Below are 12,919 nucleotides of genomic sequence, written 5' to 3'. Positions count from 1 at the left end.
CCAAGAACTTATCCAAACCTTTTTTGAACCCAGCTACACTAACTGCACTAACCACATCCTCTGGCAAGAAATTCCAGAGCTTTATTGTGCGTTGAGTGAAAAAGAATTTTCTCCATTAGTCTTAAATGTGCTACTTGCTAACTTCATGGAATGCCCCCTAGTCCTTCTATTATTCGAAAGTGTAAATAACCGAGTCACATCTACTCGTTCAAGACCTCTCATGATCTTAAAGACCTCTATCATATCCCCCCCTCAGCCGTGTCTTCTCCAAGCTGAACAGCCCTAACCTCTTCATCCTTTCCTCATAGGGGAGCTGTTCCATCCCCTTTATCATTTTGGTTGCCCTTCTCTGTACCTTCTCCATCGCAACTATATCTTTTTTGAGATGCGGCGACCATAATTGTACACAGTATTCAAGGTGCGGTCTCACCATGGAGCGATACAGAGGCATTATGACATTTTCTGTTCTATTAACCATTCCCTTCCTAATAATTCCTAACATTCTATTTGCTTTTTTTGACTGCTGCAGCACACTGAGCCGACGATTTTAAAGTATTATCCACTATGATGCCTAGATCTTTTTCCTGGGTGGTAGCTCCTAATATGGAACCTAACATCGTGTTAACTTGAGCAAGGGTTATTTTTCCCTATATGCAACACCTTGCACTTGTCCACATTAAATTTCATCTGCCATTTGGATGCCCAATCTTCCAGTCTTGCAAGGTCCTCCTGTAATGTATCACAATCTGCTTGTGAATTAACTACTCTGAATAATTTTGTATCATCTGCAAATTTGATAACCTCACTCGTCGTATTCCTTTCCAGATCATTTATATATATATATATATATTGAAAAGCACCGGTCCAAGTACAGATCCCTGAGGCACTCCACTGTTTACCCTTTTCCACTGAGAAAATTGACCATTTAATCCTACTCTCTGTTTCCTGTCTTTTAACCAGTTTGTAATCCACGAAAGGACATCGCCTCCTATCCCATGACTTTTTACTTTTCGTAGAAGCCTCTCATGAGGGACTTTGTCAAACGCCTTCTGAAAATCCAAATACACTACATCTACCGGTTCACCTTTATCCACATGTTTATTAACCCCTTCAAAAAAATGAAGCAGATTTGTTAGGAAAGACTTCCCTTGGGTAAATCCATGTTGACTGTGTCCCATTAAATCATGTCTTTCTATATGCTCTACGATTTTGATCTTGAGAATAGTTTCCACTATTTTTCCCGGCACTGAAGTCAGGCTCACTGGTCTATAGTTACCCGGATCGCCCCTGGAGCCTTTTTTAAATAATTGGGGTTACATTGGCCAGTCTTCAGGTACAATGGATGATTTTAATGTTAGGTTACAAATTTTAACTAATAGATCAGAAAATTCATTTTTGAGTTCCTTCAGAACCCTAGGATGCATACCATCCGGTCCAGGTGATTTGCTATTCTTTAGTTTGTCAATCTGGCCTACTACATCTTCCAGGTTCACAGTGATTTTGTTCAGTTTGTCTGAGTCATCACCCCTGAAAACCATCTCTGGAACCGGTATCTCCCCAACATCCTCATTAGTAAACATGGAGGCAAAGAATTCATTTAGTCTTTCTGCAATGGCCTTATTTTCCCTACGAGCCCCTTTAACCCCTCTGTCATCTAATGGTCCAACCGACTCCCTCACAGGTTTCTTGCTTTGGATATATTTAAAAAAGATTTTATTATGAGTTTTTGATGGATAGGAGGCCCCAGCGATCTACTAGGAGCTGGAAGGCTCTGGTCGACAGCATCCATTCCCCTGGATCCAGGTTTTCCCTGCTGAGAAAGTCTGCTCTGACGTTGTCTTTTCCCGCAATGTGGGAGGCCGAGATCCCTTGTAGGTTTAACCCCGCCCATTCCATAAGGGGGTCTATCTCCAGAGACACTTGGTGGCTTTTGGTTCCTCCCTCTGCCCATGGGAGGAGCTGTTCCAACTTCACTGACACTTGTTGGCTTTCTTATTCTTTCTTGATGGTTGATGTATACCACTGCTGTTGCACTGGACATTATTCACATTGCCTTTCTATGCAATTGGGCCTTGAACTGGAACAACACCAGATGAATCACCCGAGTCTCTAGTCTATTGTTGTACAAAGTCACTGATACACTGAACTACAGTCTTGAGCAGTGAGCACCTGATAGTGAGCTCTCCAACCAGACAGACTTGTGTCCTTGATCACCACTGACTACATGGGAGGCACTAAGTCTACCCCCTTCAGCAAATGCTCACGACACAGCCACCATAGAAGGTTGTGTGCCACCTCCTTCAGAACAGGCAAGCATATTGAGTAATCCTGACTTTGCAGATTCCACCGTATGAGCAAGGATCTCTGAAAAAGACATGTGCACCCTTGCCCAGAGAATCAAATCCAAGATTGTCATCATGGAGCCCAAAGCCTGAAGGTAAAGCCACATTGAGTGGGCTGCCACAGTTTGCAGCCTTGTGACCTGCTCCTGCAACTTTAGGATTCACTGATCAGGAATATACACCCATCTGGCACATGTATCGAACCAAGCTCCATGATACATCAGATTCTGCGACAGATGCAGATTGTTTTTGGATAGGCAGACTACTTAGCCTAACTCCTGCAACAACTGCACCACCCTTGTGGTGGCAGATTGCCCCTCTTCAAAGGACTTTGTTCAAATTAACCAATTTTCTAGGTATTGGTGCACTAATATTTCCTCTTTCCTTTTTTACAAGGGCACCATTACTACGACCATCACCTTGGAGAAGGTTCTTGGGGCCGTTGCTAATCCAAAAACAGCAGTACCTGAAATTGAAAATGATGACCTAAAATCACAATTCAGAGAAACCAGTGATGTCCCTCATGAATAGTGATATGCAGATAGGCTTCTATTAAAACTAAGGAAATTAGGAACCTTTTCCCACTGCCATGACCACAGATTGTAAGGTCTCCACCCTGTTAGTAACCTTTAAAAACTTGTTTACTCTACAGATCCAATGACTTGAAAAGTCCCCTCCCTTCTTTGGCACCACAAATTAAATGGTGTAGCGCCCCCAGACTCTTCTGGTCTTCCTCTTTTAGGACTACTGCCTTTAAAGTTTAAAGGACTACTGCCTTGTTATAATGTAACGCCTTAGCCGCGCCTGTTCTGTTATAATGGAAACCGATCTGATTTGATATTTGTATCAAGAATGTCGGTATACAAAAATTCTAAATAAATAAAGTAAGTAAGAAGCCTTTGCAAGGTGGATTACTCTGCTGCTTTTCTCTCTTTAGACCCAACAATGAGAGATCATAAAAGCATCTGAAATGGGATGCTCAAATTTTAAGGCACAACCCTGCTCTATGATGTTTAAGATCCATCGGTCCGAAGTAAGCTGGGCCCACCCATGACAAAATTGAGAAAGACGTTCGTCTATCTGTGGGTGGACCCCCAAGTCCTCGTTGTGCTGCTCTGGAGAGGCAGAGCCTGCAGACTTGTCCTAAGTGATTTTTGGTGCAAAAAGATCAGTAACAGAAAAAAGTCAAGCTTCTCTGACCCAAAAAAAGCCATGTGCTTGCCAAAACCACCTTCAGATGACCCCCAAAAACCAAACTGACAAGGAGATGACCTAGGCTCATCTTCTGGGGGTCTGGGAAGCTTAAAAGTCCCCCCAAACTTAAGTCTGTTATTACGTGTGTTTTAGTGGATCCTTGGGTGCTGTGGAGATGCCCACGCCCACGGGGAGGAGCCCCGTGAGGAGCCACAGCACTGGCCTAGACTCTATACACAAAACACCGGAATAATTCTTTATTTATACAGCTTGAAGTAGCCACCAGGTGGCAATCTTTGCATAAGCTGTGGGAAAATGTCCAGGTTGTAATGCAAAGTGCAGGCAGCACTGGTTAATGAAGTCTCTGCATCTCCATACTTCTCCCGAGAAGCAGGTAGGAGCTGCTAGAGGTACAGTTGTCTTAACTGTCACCTCCAACGGTTTAGCTCTTTACCTGAGGTGGAAGGGGAGTTCATCTGTTTGTGTAACAAATTGAATGCAGCGGTCAGTCCTTCCAGCGCAGTCTGCTGTTCGTCGATCCGCTGGGCCAGACCTGGAATGGCCTGCAATGCCTTGAGCTGAGCCGGATCCATGGAGTTGGCAATCTGTTGTTATTACATGTGTTTTAGTGAATCCTTGGGTGCTGTGGAGATGACCATGCCCACGGGGAGGAGCCCCATGAGGAGCCACAGCACTGGCCTAGACTCTATACACAAAACACCGGAATAATTCTTTCTTTATACAGCTTGAAGTAGCCACCAGGTGGCAGTGGTGAGTTGTAGTCTCAGGGACCTCGGCAGAGGGAGCCCTTCTCTCCACGATGACGTCAGGAGGTTCCGCAGCAGATACTGAAGATGAGACAGATGAGAGATTAAAGTACTCACTCGGTGTTAGCTGTTATGGGTGCGATTCCACCAGATGGTTAGTAGTAGGTACAGGCACTGAGGCAGGGAGAGCAGGCCCTCGAGGAGCGAGTGCCTGTTCCCTGAATGGCACCTGAAATAGAATAGAGGGCCCCCAAGGAGTGGGTACCCAAGTTAGTAGTAAACCCCGAAGGGCAGAAGGAAAGCTTCCCGCAGGCAGCAGAGAAGCGGCAGAGTAGCGCAGAAAGGAACAGTCGAGCCATTCAAGTCTATTGCCAACACAATGAGCTAGCAATCTTGAGAAGTAGATATACCCTGAGTGGCGTGACGTCAGATGGGGAACGCCCTCGAGATTCATGCCACTGGGTGTACTTAGATGTGGGTTGCGCGCGCGCACGCGCACCCTAGCAGGTACCTGGGAGGAGCAATGGCGTATGGCTGCACCATAGCCGTTCTGGGGACGCCAGAGAAGTCGGCTTGACAACGCTGCAGAGGCCATCTTGCCCAGGTAAGCGGGAGGAGCCGAGATAGGGGTGCAACAAGCGGGGCGAAGCCGCCAAAGACTGACAGACACAACAGGGAGTGAAGTCAGTTTAGAGCTTTTCTTCTCTGTCTTTACCTGCTGGCAATGGGGAGAACATAAGAAATTGCCATGCTGGGTCAGACCCAAGGGTCCATCAAGCCCAGCATCCTGTTTCCAACTGAGGCCAAACCAGGCCACAAGAACCTGGCAATTATCCAAGATAACCCACTTGTTTGGGCTGATCTGGCTGGACAAAGGAAAGAAAATTAACAGGTAAGTTTACATTTCACCGTATGTGCTATAGAAATCATGATAATAAATAAGTCTCAGGATGCATTGTAACTATTGGCACATGTGCCTTCATGTCTTAGAGATGTGTACTTGGTTGCTTCTCTTTGCAAGCCAGCTTGATTAATGATGTTGCTTTGCAGCAGAGTGTTTATAACCCTGCACATTGACTTGTTTTAACTATGTGTTTTTTAAATTTAAGGAAAGTAGTAACAAAACTCAAGCTCACAACAAAGGCGTCAAACTCAATACAATAAAACAATTCGGTGGGCTAGTACATTAAGTTCTCCCCTCTCTGTCCACTCCCCTCCAAAAAAAAATTTGGTCCAAGAAAGGCATGTATTACAAAATAAAAAAAGGAAAACAGAGGAAATATGAACTGAAATATGACAAAACAAAAGAAAATTAAAGTAAACATAGTGCTGCATGTGGAATTACAAAGAGGTCAATGTTCAAAAGCCTTTTAGACAGATAACTCACGAGTCTAAATGACAAGTTTCACCATTTTCAGCCATTTATTCGGTTAAATTATAGGCAAATGTATTCAGCAGGATGTTTATACCTCTGAATATATAGGAGAAGTTTCCTGGCTAACTTTACCCGGATTACTGAATAAGACCCCCAAAGATGCTAACAATTGCAAGGAAGACATCGTGATTCACTCTGACGAGGCCGTGAGGAGGTATTGCGTCTTGATGAGAAGCGAGGTACTACCAATACTGGATGGAGCTGGGAAACTCCACCATCGTGCAGGGTGGCCGTCTTCCCATGCAAGGATCAGACCCCAGGTAGAGATTGGAATTCAGATGCAGAGTGGAAGCAAGACGCAACAAGAATTGAAAGAAAATGGGAAAAGGCCAGATGAACGGAAATTTCTTAGCACTAACTCCATGAAGACTATTGGACCAGCAAAGGTTTGTCAGGCTAGGGCTCCTTATATTCAGCCCTCAATGTAAGAGAAACCCAGTGCCGGCAAGGAGGAGGAGAAGAGTGAGAAAAGTACATCATTTATGCTGTGTAGGTTTCCTTCAAAAAGATCAGCAGAGGTAGAGAAGGCAGCAAGACAAGTAGAAATCCGGAGGTTAAAGGAAAGACAGGAGATGTTGAATATGAGTGTTTCAGTCTTGGAGAGAGATGAGAATGATTTCTAGGATACAGCATTATAGGGCATTAATCAAGATATGTTTTTAAGCTCAGAAAAAGGAGAGCAATGAGAAGCATGCCAGAGAAGACCTGTGTGCCTATGCAGCGAGTCCACGTCTATCCTGCACAAACATAGCTTTGCATGCCTGTAGCACTGCTGTTTATTGGAGGGCTAGGAGCTGCTTCAAACCCATGGGGCAATGTGTGACTGCATGTTTGCCTAGCCAGGACTACTGTGAATTGAGCATGGCATGCTTCTTATGCTATTAGTGATATCAGAGACCCTGCTTCCATTTTTCAAGGCTGGAGAAGTCTGATCTTCCTTTTAACTAGTGAAAGTGAATAATTTAATCTTACAGGTTTGTAAATTTCTACTTCACAATATAGTTTTGTTTGCTATACTTCTCCTTTGATTATATGGATGTTTATTGTCTCCTGATTTGATCTTTGTGTAGAGTATGGTAGTTTATGTTTTAAATAATTAAATGATGATTAGTGACTACTCTCTCTTTCTCACTATCTTTCTTTTTCAAAATCTTTATCTCTGGGACCTTCTACTTGTCTTTTAGATTTAAACTGGACCCCTTGGTGAGTCTATCAAGCATCATTGAAAAATGCCCCCAACAGCTGACAGGGGCGGATCTATATGCACTGTGTTCAGATGCCTTGATGTCTGCTATCAAGCGAAAAGTGGAATGGATAGAACAAGGTAGTTATGATTCTTTCCCTCCCTCACCCTAATGGACCACCTTTTAATTGTCCCATGTGAGAGCAGAAGGAAGGTTCCTCCTTCTCCATTCCCTGACTGTATCATGTGAGAAAAGAAATAGATTTCTCCTCTCCCTCCATCCCCTCACTGTATCATGCGAGACAAGAAGGAAAGTTCCTCAACTCCCATCCTCTGACCGTCCCATATGAGACAACGAAAGTTCCTCAACATCCATCCCCTGACTCTCCCTAGTGAGATGAGAAGAAAGACTCCTTCGGCTCCATCTCTTGACTCTCCATGTGAGACAAAAGGAAAAGTTCCTCCTTCTCCATCCCCTGACTCTCCATGTGAGACAAAAGGAAAAGTTCCTCCTTCTCCATCCCCTGACTTTCCCATTTGTGGTAAGAAGAAAGGTTACTTTTTCTCCAACCCTGAGATAAGAAGGAACATTCCTCCTCCATCACCTGACAGTCCCGGGTGAGATGAGAATGAAGGTTCCTCTTTCCTTATCTCCTGACAGTCCCGGGTGAGATGAGAATGAAGGTTCCTCCTCCATCCCCTGACAGTCCCGGGTGAGATGAGAATGAAGGTTCCTCTTTCCTTATCTCCTGACAGTCCCGGGTGAGATGAGAATGAAGGTTCCTCCTCCATCTCCTGACAGTCCCGGGTGAGATGAGAATGAAGGTTCCTCTTTCCTTATCTCCTGACAGTCCCCGGGTGAGATGAGAATGAAGGTTCCTCTTTCCTTATCTCCTGACAGTCCCGGGTGAGATGAGAATGAAGGTTCCTCTTTCCTTATCTCCTGACAGTCCCGGGTGAGATGAGAATGAAGATTCCTCTTTCCTTATCTCCTGACAGTCCCGGGTGAGATGAGAATGAAGGTTCCTCTTTCCTTATCTCCTGACAGTCCCGGCTGAGATGAGAATGAAGGTTCCTCTTTCCTTATCTCCTGACAGTCCCGGGTGAGATGAGAATGAAGGTTCCTCTTTCCTTATCTCCTGACAGTCCCGGGTGAGATGAGAATGAAGGTTCCTCTTTCCTTATCTCCTGACAGTCCCGGCTGAGATGAGAATGAAGGTTCCTCTTTCCTTATCTCCTGACAGTCCCGGCTGAGATGAGAATGAAGGTTCCTCTTTCCTTATCTCCTGACTGTCCCGGGTGAGATGAGAATGAGGGTTCCTCCTCCATCCCCTGACTGTCCCGGGTGAGATGAGAATGAAGGTTCCTCCTCCATCTCCTGACAGTCCCGGGTGAGATGAGAATGAAGGTTCCTCTTTCCTTATCCCCTGACAGTCGCGGGTGAGATGAGAATGAAGGTTCCTCTTTCCTTATCTCCTGAGAGTCCCGGGTGAGATGAGAATGAAGGTTCCTCCTCCATCTCCTGACAGTCCCGGGTGAGATGAGATTGAAGGTTCCTCTTTCCTTATCTCCTGACAGTCCCGGGTGAGGTAAGAAGGATTGTCCAGTGTTGGAAGCAGGATCCTGGGCTGGATGGACTCATGTTCTTTAGCTGCCTCTCCTGGTCCACCTCTCCATGTTGTATGTCAGAGCATGCCATGATGGGGGGGTTTCCTGCTTTCTCCTTCCAGTTACCCTCGCTGGGGATCTGCTGCTATAATGTTCTCAGTCCCTAACCCCCACCTCTCTATCTTCCCTTGCATTTTGATTTACTTGCGATGTTTGTGTACATTTGTTTGTGCTTTGTGGAATTTTTAATGTAGTTTTTATAAGAATGCTTTTAAAGCGTTTCCTTTTCCTCCTCACTTCCCTGCCATTTCACTTTTGGTTAATTGTCTGTCTAGCGTTTTTCATGGAGGCGTCTCACGTTCATCCTTTCCATTCTGTTCACTGTCTGCTGCATTTCTCCATGCCCCAGTAACCTTTCCCTCTCTTTCTCTCTGCTTGTAGGGCTGGACACCGAGAGGTCTGAACTTGTTCTCACCACAGAGGACTTTTTGCAAGCTGCAGTAAGGCTGCAGCCTTCTCTCTCAGAGCAGGATCTGCTCCTGAAGCATAGGTTTGCTGTAGGATAAAGTCGCCTTCTGTTTCTGGGACCGCTGACCTCAGCCTAACTGCACCCAAGATAAGGAGTCCTACAGCTCTGTTTCTGCTGATTTTACTGAGATTTCATTGATACAAGTCACTTAATAAACTTATTGTGTTTTTCAAAGTGCTTCTTGCACAGGACGTGCCTCCTCCCTCCTGTTCTGCGTGGGTAAAGAAGGCCTCCCTCTCTGTGCTCTCCCTTTCCTATTCCCTTCTCCTTAACAAGAACTTCTGTATCTTTTTCCCTTTCCTTCCCCCTGATCCCTCATTTCTTGCCATCCTCTCCTCACATGAGTGCATGGAGTTAAACTGCACTCCCTGGCCTCTGTCTTCCTCATAAGGAGTGCTGGTGCCTGCAGCAGGTTTCAGGATTGCACTGCCCACCCCTTCCCACCTATAAGGATTGCCTCTTCTGAGAGTAAGAGCTGCCTCTCTCTTCCTATCCTATTCTCCATCAGCCACCCACCTACACTGTGAAGAAATTCCATGCCTCAACCCTGAGTTTCTCCTTCCTAGCTTGTACGTTCTGCATTATAACTGCTTTACAATCTATGCATCTTAAATGTGTAAGAATTATAATACATTAATTTTATGCAGCCTCAGGCTGCTCATATTGCCGCTTCTGGAACCTAACTCATTGGCTACCATAACTGTGGACTCTGATTCACAGAGGTTTTTCCTCTGTCGATGGAGAAAAAAATCTTAGCAAGCGAGAGCGTAAATGTTTCCTCTGTCATGTCCATGTCAGAGTGGCTGATGTCTTCCCGGTTGCTATTGCAGTAACCAATATGACACTGCTGTGAGAGCACAGAGAGCCAAAGAAATGCCCTGGGCTAGCCCTTCACTTACTGACAATTGGGAGGGTCATATTTAGTGCTATTTATCCGCACATAGGCAGACTAATGGTGGGATTTTAAAATCCTGCCATGCTGACCAGTCCTGACATAGCCAGGTGACTGTTTATGCAGCTCGGGGCATGGCAGGGGCAGACCACATAAGTACCAGTTTTCAGCATTAGCTGACTAGCACTACTAGATAACTGTAGGACTGCTCTAAACCTAGCCTGGCGATGTGGGTGTGCCGCTGAATATCCCAGCACAGCCTGAGTTTATCAGGCTAACTCTGTGTCTGAGTTCAGAGATGTAAGTGAGGCACATAATGGAGGGGAGGAAGAATGTAAGAATATCAAACATTGTGAGCTCAGTGCTAGACATGCAGGGGGTCAGGTGGTAGCAGATTTATGCTTTCAGCCACCATAATACTACTACTATTGCTGTTACTTATCATTTCCAAAGCACTACTAGACATATACAGCTCTGACCATGTACACACAAGAGGTCCCTGCTCCATGGAAATCACAGTCAAGACAAGCATACGAGACAAACAAGAGTCAGTGGGAAGTGTATTTATTGTAGAGACGTGGTTAAGGTTTAAAATCAGCTTTAAAAAGAGTGAAGAAGTAGCCTAGAGGTTAGAGCAGCAGGCTGAGAACCAAAGCATCCAGGGTTCAAATCCCATTGACAATCCTTGGGGCTGATGGAAAAAAAAAAGCTGAAAAGTCAGTGACTGCTTTCTTAATGTGGGCATGGTGCCCGCAAGGGGGGGGTGCAATGCTATATTATAATTAGGGGGTCGTGATACCAGCGGTCTGCCCGTTATGAACACAGACGCCGAGCATATCAGCATCCGTCGTCTTAATGCAGCCGACTGAGTTTTTTGTTTTTTAAACTTTTAAAAGAATACAGGAAAGTATCGGCCCCCTTGTTAGCATGGGCAAGTGACTTCACCCTCCACTGCCTTAAGTACAAACGAGATTCATTTAAGTTGTTAGAATCTTTTTATTGATGCTCACCATTGTATACACGTGACATAAAGAGTCAACCCTATGACATTGCTTGTGTCCTTCACACTGCCACAGATTGCATAGCAACAATTCCATACATCTATGCATAACAAGCCCCCCCAGCTGCTCTCCCACCATCTCCTACCACTACAATATCCTGGGTGGACAGGCACTTCCTTATCCTCCATCCCTAATATGCAATGCACAGTCGATGAGCTGTTGTTCAGTATGGAACTGTGTCATGTTCGGTGCCTCCAGAAGCAGCCTCTCCTTAAGAAGAGTTGTGTTTACTAATAACAGAAGTCTTCCTTCCCCAAAGCTTGGTGTATGGGTCTGCAAATGAATCATCCAAAAGAAAATATTGATCCTCCAAAGGCAGTTTTACCCTGATGGCCCATTGAATATAGGCTTGTATTGCCTTCCAAAATCACTTAGGGCAGGGCACATCCAAAACTGGTGCCCCAATGTACTCTCCCCCTGCTGTCATTTAATACAAATTTTTGATTATGTCAACTTCATGTAATATGCACGGATTTGGGTGTAAAAACTGCGCATAAGAAGGCTAACTATGGAGGTATATTCAATAGTGAAACTGCACACTGAATATAGCCGGCTAACTATAGTCGCCTAACTTTGGCCTGACCAGAATTAGCCTGCTAAGTCATCTGGCTAACTCTGAATATTGGAGTTAGCCAGTTAACTCTTCCCAGCTCCTAACTTAGATGGCTAAATTTGTCTCCTAACTTATTAGCTGGCTAGAATTTAGCTGGCTATGAGCCCAAATATTCATTTAACTGGCTAACGTCTGAGTTACACACAAACAAAACCACACACCGCAACCTAGACCGTCTAGAAAAACCAATCTAATCAATCACCTCCCCTAAGAGGCAACAGTCTACAAAATCAACCACTTTAAATTTTCACAAATACTTTTGTTTTTGTCTAATTGAAAAATATCTCATCTCAATTATACTGTGTAAAATACTGCTCATTTAAATGTTCAAACACTGACTTCTTATCTCATTAATCTAGTAAAGTACATGATTATTCCCACCCCTTATAAACTCCTCGCTCGCTGTAAACTCAATTCTCACAAAGCTCTCCCCACACTCACTCAAGCACAATCCTCACACGCCACTCACCACATTCATTCCTTATATCAAAACCCTATAACTTTGTCTTATTTTCCCTCTACTACTACATTCATGTTCAACCTGTTAAAATAACACGTCACTTTCATAACTGTTCCAACCTACTCCACCCCCCTCACTATTTTCCCTCTATTACTACATTCATTTTCAACCTGTTAAAATAACACGTCACATTCATAACTGTTCCAACCTACTCCACCCCCTCACTATTTTCCAGTTATAGACAAGTCCATTCCATGGCTATATTTCACATAGTTCATTTCAAGGCGCCCTTGCTCCAAAATAATCGTTTTTCTTTCTTCTTGTCCAAATATAGACGCTGTAGCTAACTCTCACGGGCTATCCATACGCCCTGCATGGAGCTCTTATAATCAATCACGTCATCTCTCAGATATTTTCACGGCACGCTTACATCACAAACTTTTTTTCTTTTTTCTTTTTTGAAGCGGACTCCCCAACTATCCACACGTCCAGCTCTATTTCTCATGGAGCACTTTCTCCAAACAGTCTCTTTCTTTCTTCTTTCTCACAAACGAACACTGTAATAAACTCTCAAAGGCTATCCACATGCCTCCAGTGCTGATTTCAAAAGTCCACGGAGCTCTAATTGTGCTTCACATATATATTTTTTTTAATATATTTATTCTTTATTACTTTTTATACAATTTACAAAGAAAAAACTTTGCTCAGAAATTCTGTAACACATTTTTTCACAGCATATACATTAACATCAGACATCATCCATTATTTAGACCACAATCTTATTTCAGGAATATAAGGGGGAGAAAAAAACAGAAATCTTGGGAGTCATTGAAGA

General features: G+C 44.2%; 1 protein-coding gene across 1 annotated transcript in view; it reads left to right on the top strand.

The window, feature by feature from the left end:
- The window catches only part of PEX6 (peroxisomal biogenesis factor 6), a 195,307-nt gene extending 186,072 nt beyond the window's left edge, over positions 1-9,235 (top strand). Inside the window, exons 17-18 of the mRNA XM_029596736.1 lie at positions 6,923-7,062; positions 8,971-9,235. Of these exons, the coding sequence (XP_029452596.1) occupies positions 6,923-7,062; positions 8,971-9,095 (265 nt within the window). The 3' untranslated portion in view covers positions 9,096-9,235. The remainder of the gene's footprint in view (positions 1-6,922; positions 7,063-8,970) is intronic.
- The last annotated feature ends 3,684 nt before the right edge of the window (positions 9,236-12,919 follow it).

This window comes from Rhinatrema bivittatum, chromosome 3 (genome assembly GCF_901001135.1).
Source record: "Rhinatrema bivittatum chromosome 3, aRhiBiv1.1, whole genome shotgun sequence".
Lineage (NCBI taxonomy): Eukaryota > Metazoa > Chordata > Amphibia > Gymnophiona > Rhinatrematidae > Rhinatrema > Rhinatrema bivittatum.
Note: the sequence above shows the minus strand (reverse complement) of the source record. Positions and strands in the feature narration are given on the sequence as shown.